The sequence below is a fragment of the Diabrotica virgifera genome, chromosome 3 (genome assembly GCF_917563875.1).
Source record: "Diabrotica virgifera virgifera chromosome 3, PGI_DIABVI_V3a".
Lineage (NCBI taxonomy): Eukaryota > Metazoa > Arthropoda > Insecta > Coleoptera > Chrysomelidae > Diabrotica > Diabrotica virgifera.
This window is the reverse complement of record NC_065445.1, coordinates 241,570,669-241,595,708: the sequence shown is the minus strand read 5'-3', so window position 1 is coordinate 241,595,708 and position 25,040 is coordinate 241,570,669. Positions and strand designations below refer to the sequence as shown.

Below are 25,040 nucleotides of genomic sequence, written 5' to 3'. Positions count from 1 at the left end.
GATTCGGTGATGCTGAAAACATGCTTCTGAGCAATATAGCACTTCCTTGTAATATTCTTCCCATATACTAAAAAGTACATTCTTCCTATATACTAAAAGATGTGAGGTAGTACATTCTAAGTATATAAATAGAAGGTTTATAGCACCTTCTTAGAATATCCTAAAAAGTATATTCTTGGTATATACTGAGAAGAAGTGCGGTAGTACATTCTAAGTATATACATAGAACGTTTAAGTACTGTAATGTAGTATATACTCAGTATGTGCTCTGCACATTCGCAATGGTAATTACGCATATTCTTAGTATATACTTTTTCTGAAAAGTATGTTCTATGAATCTACTAAGAACATGAAATTGTTATGTGGGAAGTGCCATGATGCAATTAGAAAAAACAAGAAAGTGTCGAAGTGTCCTCGAAATAAAAAGTGACCTGTGTTGTGTTTTGTGTTGGCAAATTTTTTAATGTGTCTTTAGGTCGGTACCATTTTTGGTTCATTATCTTGTATAATAATTATACAGGACAAATGTTTTAAAGTCTCTAAATTCTACTAAATAAATACATTGTTAATACTTTATATGCTTGTTTTATTTATATCATATTATGAGGGTAATAATTACGTGATTCATAAGTTAATTAAGGTAGAATTATTTACGTGAACCGAGGACGTATCTTTCACGTGAATACAATATATACATTCCCTAAAAGATACGTTAATCAACACGTATTTGCAACGTGAATTTCCCGAAAGATTTTATTGCTATTTAAGGTAAAGAACACGTCTAATGAAGACGAGTTATTCACGTAATTTAAAGACGTATTTTCAATGTGACATTCCAACCAAATTTTCACGTGAAATTCACGTAAGCAAATTACGTATATTGGTGACAAATGTACCAAAAATTCACGTAATTAACACGTCGGTCTGTTTGCTGGGGTCTGATGATGTGTCACAGTGAATACAGGTTATGTTATCTACCAAATCATAAGATTTATTGTCGCTCTTGCTGTTTATAAATTCACCAATTTTATTTCACTATTTTTTTATTTCGCCATCTTTCAATACTTTCTACTTTTTTTGCATTGGTCCACGAACTACTGCCTAATTCATGGTATTCTCCATATTCGGCTCCCTGTGACTTTTTTGTTTCCAAACTTATGATTGTCACTCACCGGGCAGACATCTGTGCCGAACGGGGAGGCCATCGCTAGCCGCCACAATGACCTACTTTTGCAGACTTCAATAAAACGTAATATTCAGACGGGATAAAGAGGTGCGAGCAAAAATGTGATTATGTTGAGAAATAAATCAATATTTTCGAAAATTTTCGTTTATATTTTACAATGCGACAAGCGAGAACTGGCGGCTTACCTTCTCGTATTCTGCATTTGTCGCTGTGTATTTTCGCTCAAGGTCACGCGCCACCTCTGGTTTGTCGGATGGTACTACCATGTATATTTAATTTCTTATTAACGAAACTAAATAAAAAAAGTAACAATAATTTGATTAGATATACGACAAACAATGACAGATAAAGCACCTATATGTGAAGAAAGTAGGTGCACACACTCAATAATAAATACCCGTCAAATGAAGTACATGCAATTTTTTTTGTCCGCGTAAGTAGATGCAATTTAACAAGAATCGTATCATAAATTTCAGAAGACTACAAGAAAAGAACATCTTGAAATAATCAAATGTTTGAAATATTTGAAATAATTCATAGTATGAAGACAAACACTAAATTTTGATTTTTGAGAAAAATATTTCAGTTTTGTTAATTTAGCTGTATATTTTCTTATCTCTATTTGAGTTATATATTTTTTTAATTAAGCTGTAGATTTGCTTGTCTTTATTTGAATAAAAATATTAGGTTGAGTTAAATAATAAAATAACAAAAAGTAAAAAAATAATTTAATTCTATACAAAATATACATTAAATAACATTAATTTTTAGCATATGGTGACTTACTATTGGTTTGGAGAAAATATGATCCTTGTGCCCTAAAAATAAAACAAATTTTTAGTTTTAATAAAATGCACACTAAAGAGGTAAAGTGAAGATTTAAAAAGGCTAAATACAGGGTGTCTCGGAAAATAGTGCGTTCCTTAAAGGTGTGGGTAGAATGCACCATTTAAAAGAAAACTTTCTTATAATTTTTTTTTCTAAAGTCATCTGTTGCCTCAAAAAAATAAAATAATGTCTTTTGCTAAAATTTATATTTGGCAATCCGGCAGTTTTATTTATTTTGACATAGCGAAGATATTTAAAATTGTAAACACAAACAGTCATGATTTTGATCGCAAGTATCATGTTAATTACGTACCTATAGTGTACAAGTGCAAGATTTAGGTACACCAAGGCGATTTACCTCGAAGTTTAAAGATTTGTAGATGGTTTCAAAAAAAATGTGTAAAGAGTTGTGTGCAGATAAAGCTTGTTTTACGAGAAATGGTGTGTGTATCTTGTACTTTTTTAATGCCAAAAGTATTAATGTATGGGCTGGGATTATTAGTAATCATCTGATTGAACCACTCGAACTTCCCAGAAGATTGAATGGAGAAATGTAAGGTAGGCTAGGCCGCACATCAAAGAAACATGAAACGTAAATCACGTTTCATGGAAATAAAACACTGCTAAACAAATAGACGTCCGGCCATTTATGAAACTTTCCGAAAATAAAAATGTGTTATGAGCATGAATCACACTCGTTTCATTGGTAGGCGGACTTCAAGATTTGTTTAGCCGTGTTTAATTTTCATGAAACGTGTTTTACGTTTCATGTTTCATGTTTTTCGTTTCATGTTTCGTTGGTGTGCGGCTTGCCTTATACTCAAATTTTTTGTAACATGTTCTACCGATAGGTATATACTTTTTGAAGACGTAGCTTGATTCTGATTGTAATAAAAATGTTTCATGTAAGTTAAAACACTATACAAACCTTAATTATTAGATATTTAATAAATACAAATATTATGCTGTTTTTCTATCCCTGTTATCAGTATTTCATCAATACATAGTATTATGCCTAATGGTGGATGATTCATGATAGTTGAGTTACAGTAAACTTATTTTTTCACAATAGAAGGAACGCAGCGCTGCCGGCTGTATTTACATTTCTGTGTACATTAATAAAATGCATTAAAATTATTAAATTTTTTTTAAACGGCTGACTTTACCAAAAAAATTTTATCAGACTTTTTTGCTCTAAGTGGTGCACTTAGCCCGTACCTTGAAGGAATGCACTATTTTCCGGGACACCCTGTATAAACTGGATAAGAGCGGTGCAAGATAGACGCGGTTGGAAACACCAGGAAGGGGCCTATGTTCAGCAGTGGGCTTTTGAGGCTGGATAAGTGGAAGTAAGCGCGTGGTGTGCAGTGACAGAAAAATTCCAATGAATCTAAAGGAAAAATTCTATAAAATCTCCAAAGGAAGGTGGGGCACTTAAAAAGAAAAAAGAACTTCGAACGAAAAATGATAAAGTTAAGTATAAGTATATTAGGAGAAGCAAATGACAGGGCCATCTATGTGGCCAACCAATGGAAATATAGAATATAAATAAAATTAACATGAAGTAAAACTCCCTAGTGTAGTTGGTATATTTAATAAAAATTCGGTATATTTATTATTTATATTCGGTTGGTATATTTATTAAATATACCAACTACACTAGGGAGTTTTACTTCATGTTAATTTTATTTAACTAGATGGTATACAGCCAACCTTCGGGTATTATCCCGTTTTATTTTTATAGAATATAAAGTTGTTGGTGTTCCGGACACAGAAAGTAAGTAATTAATTAGCAGAAGCCTAATGATGTCACCGATTGATGCAAAAATGAGACGTCATAAATATATGTTTAATTATTAGCCCTACTAAAATATTAGCCCTTTAAATTCCTGCTCAGTGTAACGAGCTAAAAATTTTTAATTTGTGGAATATGAAAGCTTATAAATAGCTCATAAATCAGCGCTATTTGTTTTTTAATTTTTGCAAGTAGGGGGATGGGAAGGGCAGCGCAACAGGGGTTATCTAATTACATTTCTCTATATTTTTCTATCTTGGTTAATACCAATATGCAAATCTTCTTTATCGACTTGTTCTGCCTAAATATCTTCCCCCAGGTCGTCTTTCCCCGCGTGGCTTCTGGAGCACATGAATGCACTGCTGGAAGCACAGACCTTTCCTGAGCCTTGGAGGACATCGAAGTTGGTACTGCTTCCCAAAGCTGGGGAAAAGTATCGACCCATCTGCCTTCTTCCGTGCGTCGCGTCGGTAAGCTGTATGAAAGAATGCTACGAATCGATGGCATCATTGAGAGGTCGGGAGGCTTATCGCCGAGGCAATTTGCTTTTTGTAAAGGGAGAAGCACGATTGACGCAATCGTGAGTGTATTTGACGCATTGCGCAATACCGCCGTTGGGTGGCCCTGTTGTTGTTCGATTTTAGGAATGCATTCAATACGCTGCAGTGGAACGAGGTAATGAAGGCAATGGAGGAGAGAGAATGTCCTAAATATCTGATGAACGTAGTAGCGGAATATCTGTCTGAGAGAAGAATTATGGTGGAGAATGGCACGATTGTGGATGTGACAGCAGGTGTTCCCCAGGGATCTGTCTTGGGCCCGACGCTATGGAACCTGGCATATGACGGGATTATGAACTGTGAATATGGAGAGGGTACGACTCCTTTCGCGTTCGCAGATGATCTCGCTGTGCTGGTAGTGGCGTGGGACGAGCCAGATCTTAAATACCGGGTACGGAAAGCAGGCGTTGTCGTGAAGAAATGGATGACACAGCATGGACTGAAACTCGCAGCAGAGAAGACCGAAGCCATCATTCTGAAGGGGAAAAGAAACAGGCAAAGTGTGGAACTACAATGTGCAAGGCCGTGTCTAATACCTAAGAAACACGTAAAGTACCTGGGAGTGACGTTGCACCAGAATGGAAAGTGGGGGAGCACGTGCGGGTGGTGACCTGGAGGGCTGGAAACAGTGCGGCTGCGTTGGGGACGGTGACGCCCAACACTGGGGGACCCAAATTCGAAAGAAGGAGGGCCTTGCACGGTGTTGTGCAGTCGATCGTCCACTACGCGGCACCAGTCTGGAGTGAGGCGGTAGAGATACAGGCCTACAGGGGGCTCATTGCACGAGTGGATAGAACAAGTCTGCTGCGAGTGGCATGCGCGTACAGGACTGTGTCTGCCGCAGCCTTGTGGGCCATCACTGGATGTGTTCCGCTGCATGTGTTGGTAGTAGAAAGAAAAGAACTATATGAGAGAAGAGACCTTGAGCTCACTATAGCCGAGAGAAGACAGGAAAAAAAAGCAAAAAAAGACAGGAAGAAACAAATTGAAAGATGGCAGGAAGAATGGAACAACACGGAGCATGTGGCACAGTGGACAAAAATTTTGCTACCTAACTTGAAAGAATGGATGGACTGTGGTCTCAGACGACTGGATTATTTCCTGACGCAGGTGCTCACAGGACACGGGTGTTTTAGAGCCCACCTCTCTAGGTTTGGAAAGGCTGACACTGATGAATGTCTATACTGCGGACACCCGGACACCTTTACATATACGATGCTAGAGTGCAACAGATGGATAATAGAAAGGAACGGAATGGAAAGAGCGACAGGTGTGAATTTTGTGACAGTGCGAGAAATGATTGAGAGAATGACTGAAAATAAATCTGGTTGGACTAGTAGATCTAAAGAAGAGGAGGAGAAACAGCTGTACCAACGATACGGGTGGGAGGAAAATATATTGTATGTTGAAGGTAGAGGGAATAAGTTTTGATGAGAGGCCAATAGGTGAGTTAAATTGTATGAGACAGACTGTGGTAAAGAAGTTTTAATAAAAAAAATACCCAATTTTAAGACCAAAAAAAGGGGGAAACGGGGAAAGGAAGGGCATCCCTGCTCACAGTCTGTGGATAAATGAAGGTAAATTGCTTCGGAAGCGATGTCGACCTTGCAGCGGCTATTCCGCTTTCGGAGCGCTGGATGACAAAGGAGGGTCTGGTTTAGCAGGTAGGCATTCGGCGTAGCCTCGACGACCAGAGATCGTTTTTAAATTAACCCGGGAACTATCACTGGGGCTACGAAGAATGAATCCTGCACTAAGGTCAGTCACGCGGCGTTCTGGACTGAGATGTCTTTTGAAGATTCCAGACCCCCCTCTTTAAAGATGAAAAAAAGTTGTCTTTGGTCTTTCTATTCTACTTTCTCCAGGATCCCGCATATCAGCAATTTTTCGTATTGGGTCTAACGTCGAGACTTTGAACAAGACCAAACATCTTTTTTGATCAATTAAATCAATTAAAGAGTTGTTTGGGGGTGAAGGGGATCAGCTCAAAAATCGAAACTACATCATTTCCAGAGCTCATAAATAGCTCGTAATTCTGCCGCAAAGACCGATTCAATATCCCTATTTTTAAGTAGTGGGGGCTGACTCAGCCCCCCTAAAATATTAAATTCCTGCTCAGTGTAACGGGCTCAAAATTTTTAATTAGGGGAATATGAAAGCTCATAAATAGCTCATAAATCAGCGCTATTTGTTGTTTAATTTTTGCCAGTGGGAGGGGGGCAGCTCAACACGGGCCATTAGATAAGCCTGCATAGCGTAAAGACAAAGAAAATGATGATATACAATATAGTCTAGGCGCCAGAGGGGTCACCGTGTCCTTTTCAATTCTGATGGACAAACTCAGCGGTTTTTTATAGATTTTTGGCTGCTGATTACGAATTTTAAGGGTGGATTTCGATCCGTGTGATCAAAAAATTGTTATAAACAATTTAATTGTTTATAAATTGTTTATAAGGCTCTGGCTCATAAACTAAAAGAGACAAAAAAAACTGTTTCAAATAAAATTTGCTCCTTACTAAAAAACGAAGAAAAAACGTTTATTAATCTTAAATCCAACAATTATAACTCAAGATATTGTAAAATTAGCGCACAATGCAAATTTAAAATTGAAAAATAAGTATTTTTCGAAGCTCTATCAATCGTAACTTGGATTCTACGCATAAAAATGAGCCCTAGAAGGTCTCATTTTAAAGCTTAATTAATAAGCTTCCAAACAAAGTTTTTTAAATTATTTTATCTTCATTTTTTTTAAGTTATACCCGTTTGAAGGTATAATTTTCTTAAAAAAATTGTACATTAATTTGTTTATAAGGTTTTCAAGCAAATTTGAGCTATAAACATTTATACTTCAATTAACAATAATGATAGAAGAAATCAAAAGGAACATTTTGAGCTTACGAAAATGTTCTTCACTTTATTTTTGGCCAAGATATCGATATTTTAATAGCGCAATCTCTGAGGCGCAAGATCGGCTCACAGCCTAAAGTTGTTCTGAAGCTATTTCCTTGTGGCATTAATTATTCTAAATGGGAAATAAGCCACAATTTAACTAAAAAATGATTTTATTAACGTTTTCACGTCCAAATCAGACGTCGTTGTCAAAATAAAAATATTAATAAACTAAACAAACATGTTGTTGCCTAGAAAAACATTATTTGCTAATATTAGCATATTATTGCTAATAATTTAATTTAATCTGACTCAAAAGACTTTAAAATAATATTACCAATATTTATGAGTTGCGTTCCTGGGACGACTTTACTAAAAGATATTTCATTAAATCTTTAATGAAAAATTTGAGTTAGGGTTGGTTTCATGTAATCGAATGAACTATCTTTCAGTAATGTCGTCCCAGGAACGCCACTTATAAATGTTGGCAATATCATTTTAAACTACTTTAAAATGTATATGTCTGAATTCAGTCTGATTAAATTAAATTATTAGAAGAATTTTTTAATAAGCATCAACATTTTTGTTTAATTTATTAATATTTTTTATTTTGACAACGACGTCCAATCTGGACGTCAAAACGTTAATAAAATAATTTTTTAGTTAAATTGTGGCTTATTTTCCATTTAGAATAATTAATGCAGCAACTAAATAGCTTTAGAACAACTTTACGCTGTGAGTCGATCTTGTGCCTCAGAGCTTGCGCTATTAAAGTATCGATATCTTGACCAAAAATAAAGTTACAAACATTTTCGTAAGCTCGAAATGTTTCTTTTGAGTTTTTCTATCATTATTGTTAATTAAAGTATAAATGTTAATAGGTCAAATTTGCTTGACACCCTTATAAACAAATTAATGTACAATTTTTTAAGAAAATTAAAACTTCAAACGGGTATTACTTTAAAACAAATGAAGATAAAGTAATAAACTTTTTTTGGAAGCCCATTAATAGACCTTTAAAATGAGACCTTCTAAGGCTCATGCATGCGTAAAAGTTACGATCAATAAAGCTTCGAAAAATACTTATTTTGCAAATTTTCAATTTGCATTGTGCACTAATTTTACAATATCTTGAGTTCTAACTGTTGGATTTAAGTTTTAGGTCTGGATCCCGCGTATGAAAAAAAAGTTGATTAATAGCAAGCTGAAAATTTGTTAATAGCTTAAGGGTGTCTAGTCGGATAAACTTTGATATATGGGAACACTGTACCAGGGGCAGTTTTAATTGTGGAACAGTTTAAAAATTTGGAACGGTCAGACCACGAAAACGGCACATTTATTTTGTCCGACAGAACAGGCTTAAACTCCCCGAAGAGAGATTAAACTCTCATGCAAAAATCAGACTGCTCTTTATCACCTGTCATAATTCCTGTCATTTGACATATTCTACATGTTGCACTCATTTAAACGCCCATTTGGTGATAAATAGCAGTCTGATTTTTGCATGAGAGTTTAATCTCTTTTCGGAGAGTTTAAGTCTGTTCTGTCGGACAAAATACATGTGCCGTTTTCGTGGTCTGACCGTTCCAAATTTTTAACCTGTTCCACAATTAAAATTTCCCCTGTTCCAGTGTTCCCATATATCAAAGTTTGTCCGACTAGACACCCTTAAGCTATTAATAAATTTTCAGCTTGCTATTAATCAACTTTTTTTTCATACGCGGGATCCAGACCTATTTAGTAAACGTTTTTTCTTCGCTTTTTATTAAGGAACAAATTTTATTTGAAACATTTTTTTATCTCTTTTAGTTTATGAGCCATATCCTTATAAACAATTTATAAACAATTAAATTGCTTATAACAATTTTTTGACCACTCGGATCGAAATCCACCCTCGAAATTCGTAATCAGCAGAAAAAAATCCATAAGAAACCGTTGAGTCTGTCCATCAGAATTGAAAAGGACACGGTGACCTCTATTTGGCGCCTAGACTAATATATATAATATAACATGTAATACTTAATACAAGGATAATGTACTTACAAATATACAATGATAATACTTACCCTTTGTCAACTTTATACTGCCCCATATATGAAATTGGCGAATCGTTACACTTTCCTTTAGTGAAGTCGTCATACGAGCCGCATTTTCTGGCCTTGAAGTTACCCGTTAATATCGATTCAATATAGAACTTAATGGATAACAGATGGGCACATTTACCAAACAGATCCGTTTCGCAACCAGGTTGATTGTTCCTTCCACCATTTGGGTAATAATCCGCATCACCTAAGCTATTTAAATATCCTATAAGACCACCACAAGTGTGAATAACGTGGACAAACTGTGCACTCCCGGGCATGAGACGGTTTCTGGTGTTTTCTGTTGTGAATAGTGGACCAGCTGGATCCAAACCTACATTGTGAAAAAAAACAATGGTAAAAAGTTTCTGCTTAGGCAATAGTTAGATAAAGGAAAGGGTCAATACTCATGATCTTTTATACTTTATTGATGTTAAATATTGGCTACCGGTTACGAGACTTAAAGGTTATGTCCCACCCTCAGGCCAGAATAAGAGGTTTTAATTGTTTGTTGTTAAAAAACAAAACAAAACTATAAGATATCAGTTACAAAGGGGCTTGTAGCTAACGTGCGTAGATGCATTCAATGTTATCAGGTTCTGACTTTTATTATTTGTGTGTGTTTTTAAAAAGTTGAAAATTGTATCAAAAAGTTTAAATTGCCAAGAGGCAGGTCGGTTGCAGCTTGAACATTGAATTTAAGCGAAAAGCCACGTTTATTTCTCAAATAATCGTTTTTGACATTTTTTCTCTTTTTTGACAGCAGGAAATGTATTGTTAATTAAGTAAATTATATACATACAGTCTTCTTTCTGTGTAAATTAATTTAATTCAAATATTTTTTGGAAAGCCTGTATAAATAATTATGTTAATGTTTATATTACTGAGTAGAGAATTAAATAAACTTTCAAATAAGCTGGCACACGTCTCCTTTTCTTATTTATAAAAATCATCCAGTGCGTCATCAGGCCTAAATGGATGACGTCACTAGTATGATATATATTATTGTGTTTTAAATTTTATCAATCAAAAGCAAAATGAAAATTAAATTAATTTTTTTTTAATAACGCGGCCACATAAATTTGATACACCCTGTATATTGACCTGTAAATATTTATTAGAATTTAGTTTGGATGTAAGTGGATTTCTCTTTTAATGAGCTTTCCGATGAACCATTAAAGACTTTTGTGAATAATTAAAGTGAAAAGGACGATGTATTTAGGTTTAAAATGGAGAAAGTTGTTTACTACGGAAACTATAGAATCCACAGCTGGATGTAATTATCATTTTCAAAAAAAGTGGTTTTAAAAAAGAAAGTTTGGAATTTTAATATTTGTTTCAACCCGAGTGAATGTTGTAGAGTTTCCCCGAAAGTAATTAAGGATGATCGGAATAATTTTGAAAACGACTGTTTGTTTGTCGAATGGAAAAGTCGATGTTTCTGATTCTTGGCAAGTTGGAAGGGGAAAGGTAGTTTGAATGATTGAGAGAGTTTGAAAAAGAGGTCATTATGTTTTTGGCATCGCTGAAGAGCAGTTCGACGTTTTCGTGGATAGATAGTTAGCAAATACCAGTGGCTGTTTGATAGTGGAGAATAGTGTTGAAAAGTGGAACGAGAGACAGATCAAATTGAGACGAAATACCTCTTTGATTCTGTATTATTATGAGAAGGAGAGCAGAGAATTTTTGGAGTTTTGTTTGAATCGAGTACGTGTCAAAAGAGGCCCGGCTTGTTGGAGAATTGGTGCTGGTATGCTGATAGTTTTAAAGCTGGAGAGCGGAGAGGGCTTTGATGAGTAGCCTTTAACATAGTCAACGAGGGAAAGCTGTTCTGGGTCACGAGAAGACATCAGAGTGAGTGAAGCAAAAGGTCAGTCAACTTATGTGAAAGATATTTTTATGTTCGGAAACTAAAATTTTGAGTAAAAGGCATATGAATTAAAATTCCAATATTTCTAAAAGTAAATAGGAAGTATAGCTAATCTTGCGAATACATAAATTTGTTTTGTTTAGTTTGTTTTACCAAAGTCATCGGGAACAAAACCGATAAATTGTTTTTTTTTAACTATAATAAATTTAAGTGGTAAAGATTTCATTCGGACATCTGTGTCCACAGGTTTTAGATTTGACAGATTTTAGAGTATTGATTTTGACAAATAAAAGACAATTCTGTATGTTTATTTTAATATTTTGCTTTATTTCTTTTCCCTATTTTATCCCGATTAGGATCAACTAAGAGATACTGAACCCACGAGAGAGGATAGGTATAACGTGAGATAATTTAGATTTTTTTTGAATAGTATAAAAAGGCACCCTGAGATTTTTTATTTATTTTTATGTATGATTTGCGACAATTAAATAATTAATCAGATAAATAATAATTAATATAAAACTAATCAGAAGCAGATCATAACAATATGTAAAAAAATCGTAACTTAAAATTAAAATTGAACTATTTCGGGATTTTTTCTTAAAGTCACCGGTTTACGACATACTGAATTTGTTCAATTTGACCTTGTCACACCCTGTCACCCTGTCACACTATATATCATAATATCTACATAATATGATTCTTTCACGTTTAATTTCATTGATTGTTAAATAGTATAGTAAGATAAAATTACACGTGTGGTAATCTTTTTCACAAATCATGCAATTAAGTACAAGAGTAATTATTGTAAGTATTGGTACAAGAGTTAAGTATTGGTATCCGAGATAAGATAAAAAAAAATAATATTTTATATGAATTAGCAATTCATACAGTTGAATTTATGGTTCTTTACCCGTGCGTCATTAATTTCTGGTGAGATAAAACACATACTTTTCATCTAGCATCACTGTCTTTCACGTATGAAACTAAATACCAACCAGCTACAGCCTATTATTAAGTAAAGAACATGTTATTTTTATGAACGCTCTAGACTTAGAACATCAAAAAGAGATAGGTACAAAAAAGACGCTTGGTGACGTTTTCAGATTTTAAGTGCAATAATTTGTGACGTTTCTTGGTTTGTTTACTAATTGCGACCGTAATTTTGTTGGATTTTTTGCTGTTTTTTGTCCTATTGTTGCATTTAGAAATTATTTATATTACATAAACATTTGTTTTCACAACTAATTTTATATTGGAGTTTGAAATTTTATGCTAAGTGTATTTTATTTTGCTATAAATTTACATACAAAGTTAAACTTATTCGCACACTTAAGGAATTGTTTTCTTTAAGTTTCCGCAGAAGTGAAAGAAATGGCAAAAAGGAAATATATTATTTAACTTTTTTTTATAAAAATTGTTTATATAGTTATTGATCACTAATGATCTAAAAAGAATTTATTAAGCCACTTCAAAAGTATGATGTATGTATAAATGATCGGAGCAATAGCCACTTTATGTCACTTGCTGTTACTGGAGTAAATTTCCGACTTATTTTGTATGATTTAAATGATGACGCACAAGTAAAGAACCATATACTCAACTATATATACAGTGATAACAAAAAGTACTTCCTCCCTCATATCTTTTGAACCATTATACACACAGTGAAATTTGAACAGAGGAAATAAACGGATGTAGGACTCTCAAATAGTCATAACAGGTGACGTAATAGTGACAGATGGCGTAACAAAGCCATGTTCTGAAGCTACTTCCTTGTGGCAATTTTGTAATCAACTGTTCTAAATGGGAAATAAGCCACAATTTAACTAAACAAATTTTATTAACGTTTTGACCTCCTAATCGGATGTCGTTTTCAAAATACAAAATATTAATAAATTAAGCAAAAATGTTGCTTAGTAAAAAATTCTTCTAATAATTTATTTAATCTGACTCATTTATATCGACAATTTAGAGATATATTATAACTTTAAAGTAGAAGATTTTAAAATGATATTGCCAATATTAATGAGTTGCGTTCCTGGGACGACTTTAGTGAAAGATAGTTCATTCGATTAAATGAAATCAACCCCAACTCAAAAATATCACAAAAAAATCATATTATGTGATCTGTCTTTAAAAAGACAACCATATGCAACGATTTGGAGGTCGAAACGTAAATAAAATTATTTTTTTAGTTAAATTGTGGATTATTTCTCATTTAGAATAGTTGGTAACAAAGCCAATTTGGCCGATAATTTTAAATGGAACCTTATAGCCAGTGATCTCATTTGGAAGGTCTCCTAATCACATATTCCTATCTATCTATCTCTATCTAATTAGCTTTCTTCGGTCCATCTTTGGACATAGGCCTCCCCAATCCTTTTCCATTCTTCTCTGTCTGTCGCTACAGTTATCCACCTAGAGCCCACGTGCTTCTTGACATCATCTGCCCATCTCATTTGTGGTCTTCCTCTGCTTCGTTTATATTGCCACGGTCTCCAATTTATGAGAATTTTGTTCCATCGGTCTTCCTTTTGTCTTATAGTGTGTCCGGCAAATCTCCATTTCAACTTTGCAACTTCTTGTCTAACATCCCTAACTTTGGTTTTCTCTCTTATCCATTACCTATGCCATTATGTATTATTCGAATATTTATTTCTAAAGGGTTAACAAAAATTATGTAAATAAAAAATGAATAACCATTTTCAATTTCGTCGCAACACGAAACTAGAGCCGCATCATTATTTCAGTTCAATCAGAGAGTGCAGCAAGCACCTCTACCGGTTTCGAAACTTATTAGTCTCTCATCAGAAGGCACATATGCTGCTCTCTCTGACCCAACTAGGACAAATCCCGGCGTTCAGTCACGGATTTCAACGAACGAAATGGCGGGGATGCCCTAGCGGCAACTGCTAGCAAAAGACTAAGTTTTCAATCTAATAGCACATAAAACACCAAAAAATGCTGTTCCACATCCTACCACACCGAAAACAATGGGAACCTTTTCTGGTAACACCTCCGTTATGGCTTGCAAATTGTAGAGGCCTCGGAGGTGTTACCAGAGAAGGTTCCCATTTTTTTCGGTCTGGTAGGATGTGAAACAGCATTTTTTGGTGTTATTTTATGTGCTATTAGATTGAAACTTAGTCTTTTGCTAGCAGTTGCCGCTAGGGCATCCCTGCCATTTTGTTCGTTGCAATCCGTGACTGCACGCCGGGGTTTGTCCTATTTGGCTCAGAGAGAGCAGCATATGTGCCTCCTTATGAGAGACTAATAAGTTTGGAAACCGGTAGAGATGCTTGCTGTACTCTCTGATTGAACTCAAATAATGATGCGGCTGTAGTTTCGTGTTGCAACCAAATTGAAAATGGTTATTCATTTTTGATGTATGTCTCCTAATCACTTTTAGAACGATATGTTATTCTAATACAGGTTTTACCAAAATTATAAACTTAGTTAAGTAAAATGGAATTACAATAAAAATTCATTCACTAAACTAAATTACGTTAAGAAAGAATTTACTGTCTGCCTTTCTCATTGCATGATTGCTGAAGGTGGTCAATTTCGATATTTCTTTTAATTTTATTGTATATCACGAAACATTAATTTAAGTTAAATATAATATAGTCCAGGAAATGAAGCATTTTGGCTCGCAACTTTTTCGTCCAGAATGGATTTACTTGAAATTTTCACAGGAGGTAGGGAATAGTCCAAGGATAATTTTCTATATCATGCCGCTGTACGCTAAAACCTTGGGGATGGTTGCCACCCCATCTCGGAGGCGGGAATTTTTTTATTACATTTTAACCATGTAAATCGATGTAAAAAGTAATTCTAAGAAAAAAATGTTTTTTACATTTTCTTCGTAAAACTAATATTTTTCGAGTTATTCGCGCTTGAAAGTAACAGTTTTTCGACGAAAAAATCGACTTTTTTAGAGGGTTTTTTGAGAATACCTCGAACAATATGCATTTAATCAAAAAAACTGTAGATATGTAAATTGTATCTTTTAGTAAGACAAACCAAATTCTTTTTCTGTAATATCTTTAAGACCAATACAAACCGAGATACAGCATGTTAAAATTAGCTTTTTTCGTCAAATGCATAATTTGAAATATTCAAAGCCAAATAACAGAAAAACTTTGCATTTTTCGAGGAAAACTTAAATAATATTTTTTCAAGTATACAGTTAGTCCTTTCAGAAAATAATAATAAAAAGTTTATGGCCTAAAAATTAGGCGACTTATGACCAAAAAAAGGTCGGTACCTGCTTTTCTCTATGAAAAAATCAGTGAAAACAACCCACTAACTAGCCCCCTAATTAAAAATGGGTCTTCACCTTTCTGTAATTCCTTTTATATTTGTATTATCAATACACCCAAGAAGTTTGACCTATTTGAAAGGCCTAATTTTAGAAAAATTGGAGTTTAAAAAAAATTAACTTTTTGCAATTTCCCATTTTTTACTTTTACTTAAAAATATATCCGAACATACTGGAGATACGAAAAAAATGACGTACTACTAGTCTAAGAGCTAGTGAACCTTTTGACTAACGGTCTTCCTGTAAGGCTAAAAATTTGTAGAGTGATAATTCATAGCACACCAAAGCTAAAAACCATGACCTGGCAGGCCTCAGCGGTGCACGTGTATCTACCAGGTGAATCGAAAAGTGCAAATTTAGGGGGTAAAATAAACTTTCTCCTGTAAGGTTTAAATTTAAGTATGTGTTTGAGTAAGTCATTTAGAAGAAATGTGTACAATGACAGGCGATTCTGAAGAGCATAAGACCTTGCCAGGCGAGGGGAAAGATTAGGGGTTTTTCCTAAAATTATTCTTTTTGCATCGAACAAATTTTTTTTAGGCTTTTTGAATCATTCCAAACAGAAAAGGTCCTTAGTTATTTTTCTCTTAAGTTAATAGTTTTTGTTATATAAGCGATTGAAAATTTTGAAAATTGCGAAATCGGCCATTTTTAACCCAAATCGGACATTTATCTAAAAATTTCAATATTGGCAAGGTACGCAGATATTCCTTAAACATTGATTGATGAAATCCCGAAGAGTTTTTTGCAATAAAATATCGAAAACCGCTTTGTTTTTTTAATTGCTAATCAAGCGGGCGCTACACTGTAGTATAATTGAGGACGTTTGAGCTTGCATAAATTCATTATCTCGAGAATGGGCAAATTTGAAGAGAAATCCTCAGACAGGTCGATTTTTATTTTTGAATTAGGACTTTTTGGTATATATATAATACTAGTGACGTCATCCATCTGGGCGTGATGACGTAATCGATTATTTTTTTAAATAAGAGTAGGGGTTGTGTGATAGCTCATTTGAAAGGTTATTTAATTCTCTATTCAGTAATATAAACATTAACATAATTATTTATACAGGGTGTACAAAAAAAATTTTTTCTTCTATTTGTCAAATTTAATCAAAGTTAATTTAATAAAAAAAAATTTTTTGTACACCCTGTATAAATAATTATGTTATTGTTTATATTAGTGAATAGAGAATTAAATAACCTTTCAAATGAGCTATCACACAACCCCTACTCTCATTTAAAAAAATCATCGATTACGTCATCACGCTCAGATGGATGACGTCACTAGTATTATATATATGCCAAAAAGTCCTAATTTAAAAATAAAAATCGACCTGTCTGAAGATTGCTCTTGAAATTTGCCAATTCTCGAGATAATGAATTTATGCCAACTCAAACGTCCTCACTTATACTACAGTGAAGCGTCCGTTTGATTAGCAATTAAAAAACAAAGGGGTTTCCGATACTGTATTGCAAAAAACTCTTTGGGATTTCATCAATCAATGTTTAAAGAATATCTACCTACCTTGGCAACTTTGAGATTTTTAGATAAATATCCGATTTGGGGTTAAAAATGGTCGATTTCGCAATTTTCAAAATTTTCAATCGCTTATATAACAAAAACTATTAACTTAAGAGAAAAATCACCAAAGACCTTTTCTGTTTGGAATGATTTAAAAAACTTAAAAAAAATTTGTTCGATGCAAAAAAAATAAATTTAGGAAAAACCCCTAATCTTTCCCCTCGCCTGGCAAGGTCTTATGCTCTTCAGAATCGCCTGTCATTTTACACATTTCTTTTAAATGACTTACTCAAACACATACTTAAATTTAAACCTTACAGGAGAAAGTTTATTTTACCCCCTAAATTTGCACTTTTCGATTCACCTGGTAGATACACGTGCACCGCTGAGGCCTGCCAGGTCATGGTTTTTAGCTTTGGTGTGCTATGAATTATCACTCTACAAATTTCTAGCCTTACAGGACGACCGTTAGTCAAAAGGTTCACTAGCTCTTAGACTATACTAAATTGTAGCTTTTTTAATAACTAAAATTCCCTTGTGCATAGATTTTCATTACAGTGAACAGTTAGCGATATATAGCTGTTTAAAACCTCTATTTGCGAGCAAACACCCCCTTATTCAAGCCTTTAAACCCACCCTAATTAAAAACTAAGGGATCTTACGGAATTTAGTTTACACAGTCTTCTAACTCTTTAAAAATCCTATAGGGTCATTTTTGAAAAAACTTTTTATCGCCGAAAATGAAGGAGTTTTGTTTATAAAACGAATTTTTTTTTGGATAATTTGGAAACGAATGGATAATTTTCAATCTATGTATAGTACCACAGAACCGGTTCGTATACTGGAAGATGACTAAAAAACTATTTGTATTTGTTTTTATACATATTTGTAAATTCGTATTTTTATGTAAATAAATGTTTTGTAATTCTTTAATTCTACTTTTTTTTTCGGTATAGATCTATTAAAATATCTACTTATAAAAACTGTAATGTTATTAGGGGTGGTTTTTAAGGGTTGAAATATTATGATATTATATCCTAAAGTATAAAACAATCATTATTTAACCAATCAAAACCAAATTTTACCCATATTAATGTTTACAATGATTTTATATAATTTTTGACAATAAGGGGTAGTTTACACCCCTAAAAATAATCAACGCCCTTAAGCATGATATAGAATATGAAGTACAGGGTGAGATGATCCTAATCCCAAATTTTTATGTAAATCGATGCAAGCCGAAATTATTCTTTTAGGATAAGTAAATTTTTTATATATAGCTTCAACAAGGGTGGTTTTAAGGTTTGAAATATTATGATAGTATATCTTAAAGCATAAAACAATCATTATGTAACTAATAAGAACCAAATGTTGACAATATTAAAGTTTAAAATGTTATTTTGTAATTTTTTAAAATAAGGGGTAGTTTTCACCCTTAAAAAACCAAAAGCGTACAACGGCTCAATATAGAAAATGAACTAGAGGGTGTAATGAGCCTAATTCCAAATTTTTCTACAAATCGATGCTGGACGAAAAAATTGCGAGGTTTTGCCATTTTTTTGTGCAAGTCAACAGTTTTATTTAACTTGGTAGAAATAAAAATTCGAATAATACATCGTGGCAGAGGCGACTACGAGACCTTTCAAACGAGATAAGGTCGCGTTTCAAATTATTGCTCACAGTGACCCTATGACGTTCATCTATGATGAATACATCATCTGTTATGACTAATTGAGAAGTTTACTTCCGTTTATTTCTTCACTAGAATAGATATTGACTCACCCATAATGTGATCCAATTGTCCATTTAGAATTCTGCCAGCTACACCAGCCACGTGAGCTCCCAAAGAGTGTCCAACGATAATCATTCTGCTTAAGTCTGCTCCAGTATTTTGAACAAGGTGTTCTATTGAATGTCCAAGTACATTTCCAATCGGTTCTACATTGTCGTAGGCTACGTTATAAATTACACTGTCTGCGAACGTACTCCAATCGACAACAAGCATATTAACGTCATATTTTGACAGATATGCATTTTTGATACTTATGAGAGTTTCGGAGGAGTTGTTGTCCAGCCATCCATGAATATAGAACACCGTGTCTTTGTCTTTCGAGAAATCAGATCTATTGATTTCGTCTTTGTCGGAAATGTTTAGATGTGTACCATAAAGTAGATCTTTTTGGGTAAATAAGTAGAATTTGATGTCTGCTTCTGTAGCTCTAAGCGAAGCATATTCTAAAAAAATAATTTCAAAATTAATATTTAAATAACTGGCATTTAAATAATAAAATCTGAGCTCCAATTAAGTGTTCAATTAAAGTAGTCCAAGTCCAATACTTTACCTATTTGATTTATTAAAAAAAATTCGTTTTAAAATTAATATTTTCAGCTGACTACCCATTTTTTAGTTGACCAAATGGTAAAACCTATAAGCTCCGGCCTTTATCCTTTTATGGACATAAAAGAAAAAAGGTGTGTTCAAACATTCTTGCACATTCAAAAGCATCATTTGTGAAATGATTCGTAGGCATTTGTTAACGTAAATCTTCCACAGACACGGGTGGTGCTCTATAGATTTTACTTTTTAGGTGTCCCAAAAAACAAATTCAGAGGAAACAAATCTGGTGACCAAGGACACTATTTGATTTTGCCTTTCCTCCCAATGTCGTGGGAAATTTTGCTCTAAATATTGATAAAAAACAAGTAAAGCGTAATGCGAAGGAGCACCCTTATATTGACAAATCAAGATTTCATCATAGTATTGATCATTTTCAACAATATCAGTTATGGCAGGATTGGTCACGATTTCCAGTATAGCAGTACCAGCTATTTAAGTGACTCATTAATATGCAGCTGAGCGGGGTACTATTGTTGAGGTTTGGAATTCAATAAACAAGGGATCTAGCTGTTTTATTAAATGAACCAGTGTTTAATTTCACACTGCAGTTCTTGATATTACCTCAGTTTAGTTTTTGTCAGGCCACTCTGTATATGTATTTGTAAGCAGAACAGATAACTTAAAAATTTTCTTTTTTATAAACAACAATGGAGTTTTTATAAAAAAAAAGAAAACAACATTAGAATAATGAACATCGGAGAACAACTAGAAGATCCAGAGGAACTATGGAATGAATTTAGAAATCAAGTAAACGAAATCTCCACAAACAATGATTAAAGAAATAACTTAATCAAGAAAAATAAGTGGATAAACCTATGGACTTAATCAATAAGATGGAAGTAAAATGCAGAATAGCAATGACTGTTTCTAATTTTATGAAGATAAATACATTTCTTTGCAATACTCATCAAAGTTTAAAACTAAGAAAAAGAATGGTTAAGTGATATATTTAGTCTGTATTTTGTACAGAGCAGAAGCGTTGACACTAAAAGTATTAAGCATGGCATGAACATACTTGAAGCAATAGAAACGTAGTTTCACAGACGGATGCCAAAGATACCTTATACAGCAAGGAAAACTAAGGAGGGTCAACAGAGATAGAGAATTGCTATCACAAACATCGGAGAATATTTTTCTTATTTTAATATTTTATTTATTTTAACTATTTTACGAAATATATTTTACTTAATAACAAGGCCCTTATTAGGCCGTTATTATTAAAAATGAAGAATTTTTTTTTAAATTTATATATATTAATCATTTGCAATCTTCATACACCTAATACCTATCACATGTTACGCTCAAACTCCGAATTCGGCAATGTCCGAAATTTTTACTCACTTCGCGATGTGGACAACGTGAGTTACCCACGTTGCGGAGTGAGAATTTTATTCGGACATTGGCCGAAGCGAATTACCCAGAACGAGTTGTGGGTAAGCGAAAGTACTCAATTGTCGAAATAAACAGGTTTACTCGAGATTGTGCAAAACCATAATACCCTTAACCCGACGTGGGTAATCTATTTTACCCACGTCGGGTTGTGGGTATCTCTAGCATGCGCAAACGCCGAAATCCATTTCTCACGGTTTAAACTTGCAGACTAGACAAATAGAAGAAGAGTTCTCTAAGCTTGAAAGAAGTTTTAATGAAGAAGGTAACGAAGAAATAAATTCTGTAGATGAAGATGCTTCGGAGATTTTGACAAGCAAGGACTGTAGACAACAATAAACATGTAGAAAAAAAACTATGTCCAGCGATAACTTAACACTCTGTGATATTGATTGCGACAAAGCAAACAGCTGTTTTGAATATGGTCAGTACATCCATGATGATGTTTCAAATAACGAAGACTTAGACTTACCTTTGTGCACTCTTTGCTCAAGAAAATCTGCCGTAGACATAACACGAGAAAACTGTGCAACTGCATTAAAAAGTCAGACAGTCTAAATGTTAAAGCTTACTGAAAGAAAATTAACACCCGTTTCAGTCGGCGATAACGTTTTCGTCCGATAACATGGTTTCATCAGATGTGGATGCAAGAATAACTGTTCGGGTAAACCTTAGTACATTATTTCACGGTTTTTGCTGTAAATTTTAAAGAACCGCTTGAATTGACATGAAATTTGGCGTACGCATAGCTAACATGTCAAATAAAAAAAGTGATACGGTGCCGATGTGTGCTTTTGCCCTAGAGGTGAGTTTCCCCCATCTCCTGGGTGAAAAAATATATGTCCAAGATAAGTCCCGAAATGAATAAACTGACTGATTTTAAGTAACTTTTGTTCTATGAGTTTTTTCACCAAATCAATACTTTTCGAGTTATTTGCAAGTGAATATGTTCATTTTTCAAATAACCACGTTTTAAGATGGTTTTTCGCAAATAATTGAAAACGTAGGCATTTTGTCGAAAAAAAATGTTCTTACCAAAACTATAGCCTGTAAAAAAGTGAAAAAAACGGTGTATATATTAGATCTCTGCATCTAGCAAAAGCAGAGTTACAGCTCATGAAAAATAGGTTCATATTCGAAAAATTCCAAATAGAATAATTCAATGTAAAATATCCAAATAATGAAGAATTCTTGGGGAAAGCACATTACAACTTTTTTAAAGTCTTATTTCTGTTTAAAAAAAAATTTCTATCATCAAATTTAACCAAGTTACGCTCAAAATAAAGTTGGTACCTTTTGTTTTGTAAAAAAAATGGAAGATCACCCCCCAATTAGCAACTTATATGAAATTAATCGTTGCCGCTTCACAAGTTATTTTACTTATGTTGTATTTATATGATCTGTAAGTTTCATCGATTCAAAGTGTTTATTTTTGAAAAAATTTAATTTTAAAACAAAATTTTTAAAAATTTTAATTTTGAAAACGAATGCTTTTTTTCAAAATAACTTAAAAATTGTTAGAGATATTAAAAATCTTAAACACTAAAAAAGGCGGCTTTACTTTTCTAAACATTATGTATTGTTTTGTTTTTCTGTAAGACAAAAATTGGTTAAAATTCGGTGTTTCTAAATTTATATACACTCGTGATAAGTGACTCGTTCAAGCCCTTTTAACTACGGCTCTTACAAAAATAAGGACTTTGAACCGATGAAACTTACAGATCACATATGACCAATACATACGCGAGTAAAAAACTTGTGAAGTGGTAAGAATTAAGTTCATTTGAAATGCTAATTAGGGGGTGAATTTCCCGATTTCTTACCGAAAAAAAAGGGACCAACTTTATTTTGAGCGTAACTTGTTTACTTTTGATGCTAAAAAATTTTTTTAAAAAACATAAATAAGCAATTTTTGAACACTTTAAAAAAGTTAAAATAAGTTTTGCCCAAAAAAGTGCTTCATTTCTTTGGTTATGGCACGTTGAAATATTCAATTTGGAATTTGACAAATATAAACCTATTTTTCATTAGCTATAACTCTGCTTCTACTAGGTATAGTGACCTAATGTATAGACTGTGTTTTTCACTTTTTTACGTGCAATATTTTTGATATAATTTTTTTTTAGACCAAATACTTACTTTTTGAGTTATTTGCGAAAAACCGTCTGATAACGTGGTTATTTTGTAAAAAATTAACATATTCACTAGCAAATAACTCGAAAAGTATGAACTTGGTGAAAAAACTTTATAGAACAAAAGTTGCTTAGAATTAGTCATTTTATTCATTTCCGGACTTATTTAGAACATATATTTTTCACCCATAAAAGGGGGTGAAACTCACCTCCAGGGCAAAAGCACACATCGGCAAAATATCACTTTTTTTCTTTGATTTGTTAGCTATGTGTATGCCAAATTTCATCTCAATCCAAACGGTTCTTTAAAGTTTAGAGATTTTGCAATTTTTTACTTTAAAGAACGTACTATCTTGTACTAACAAGTAAAGTGATGATTATTTTCTGAGAATAACTGTAAGAAACATTGAAAGTGGTGCATGTATGAAAAGACTCATATAAACGACGTATAGGTTTGTATGAAAACGTTAAAAATTTTTTTTCTATTTTTAAAAATAAGGTACTTGTTGAATTTTGCTGTTTAGTTTGTTTGTAATTAAAATAAATGAAATTTAAAGGAAAATTGATTTTATTTTACTTGTTATTTGGAATTAGGATAGGGTATGGTTGTGTTTGGAGAGGCTTTTCGGCGTTTGCGAAAATTACAAATACCCACAACCCCACGTGGGTAAAATAGATTACCCACGTCGGGTTATGTGTATTATCGTTTTGCGCAATCTCCGTTGAACGTGTTTATTTCGGTAATTGAGTACTTTTGGTTACCCACAACGCGTTCTGGGTATTTAGCTTCGGCCAATGTCCGAATAAAATTCTCACTCCGCAACGTGGGTAACTCACGTTGTCCACATCGCGAAGTGAGTGAAAATTTTGGACATTGTCCGAATTCGGAGTTTGAGTGTAACATATTACAATGACCAAAAATTTATTCTAAAATTCATTTTTTATTATAAAAATACGACTTACCTGAGGAAGTAATGGTAATAAAAATGAAAAATAGAAAACCTTTAATCACTTTCATCATCTCACTTCTTGAATTTGTACAAAATAAAAAGGAGATTAAAGCAAATATCACAGTTTTTGTATTATATATTTTTTGATAAGTTATCTATATATGACATGTCTAGATCTTACAAATGAAAATTGTGAGTTATCAGAATAAATAAACATAATTGTCAATAGATTTTTGTGGATATTTCTTAATGGACGTGCATTTAAAATATTCTATTTTTATAAGTACTTACTACCAGATATTTTGCAGATAAATGATCAGTTTCGATATAATTTAAATTTCTATTGTCTTTGATATTAAAATTTTTTATATAGCGTCATACAGGTTGGTTTACAAAGGATGGGTATTTACCTATAAAATTAAACAATAATACTGAAGTTCAAGAGACTTGCGTGTGGAGGGAAAATACTTTTCTACATCCCATCTATTTAAAAAAGCGACCCTGGCCACACGAGCCAGGCTTTGTTCTCAATTTCTTACTGAGGGAAACCATATTACATGGAATTATTCTTTCAAAATCTAGTTACCTATTTTCTGTCCCTCTATGTTGAAGTCCAGCAGCGATCAACAGTACGAAAAATGGGAACTGGGAACTGAGAACTTTGGGAAATTATACTGGAACGGTTCGAAACTGGACTACTTATGGTAGTGACTGGAGCAGTTTGAATGGTGCTACGATAGGATAGGCAACGAAAAAACCACCCCTTTAAAAAGAAATCCCACGGAATGTTGGAGTGGCAGGCAGAGTGAAATAGAAAAATATAATAGGAACAGATAAAAACTAAAGATGAGATTCAATGCAACGTCAAATAGCAAAATTTCTCTCGAAATTTGTTATTTATGATCCTTAAGCTAATAACAAACCCTAATTTATTTCCTCTTTACCCTATTTTTATTTTCCTGAGGAGCATGGATTATTTGCGATAAATTGCCGGTAAGATAACACAGTTCAAAGAGATTTAACATACAGGTGCTAAAATGTCCCCCTTTCGACTAAGCTAGGGGGTGATACGATTGCGCTATTTATGCGCTAAACATTTTCTATCTCTCTT

The 25,040-nt window shown here is 33.4% G+C and overlaps 1 protein-coding gene across 1 annotated transcript; it reads right to left on the bottom strand.

Annotated features, from left to right (window-relative positions):
* Window positions 1-1,897: 1,897 nt before the first annotated feature.
* Window positions 1,898-24,117, bottom strand: LOC114325850 (lipase member H). Its single transcript, XM_028273985.2, has 4 exons — window positions 23,943-24,117; window positions 18,843-19,295; window positions 9,325-9,673; window positions 1,898-2,004 (listed from the first exon to the last, which is right to left on the bottom strand). Exons 1-4 carry the CDS (start codon window positions 23,998-24,000, stop codon window positions 1,947-1,949), a joined length of 918 nt encoding a protein of 305 aa, XP_028129786.2. The 5' UTR covers window positions 24,001-24,117; the 3' UTR covers window positions 1,898-1,946.
* Window positions 24,118-25,040: the final 923 nt, after the last annotated feature.

Bases quoted from the DNA above. Each gene is read 5' to 3' on its own strand.
- LOC114325850 (XM_028273985.2), bottom strand. From the start codon at position 24,000: ATGATGAAAGTGATTAAAGGTTTTCTATTTTTCATTTTTATTACCATT. The intron at 19,296-23,942 runs GTAAGTCGTATT...TTATTTTTTTAG, and splicing joins TATTACCATTACTTCCTCAG to AATATGCTTCGCTTAGAGCT. The intron at 2,005-9,324 runs GTAAGTATTATC...TTTTATTTTTAG, and splicing joins CAGTATAAAGTTGACAAAGG to GGCACAAGGATCATATTTTC.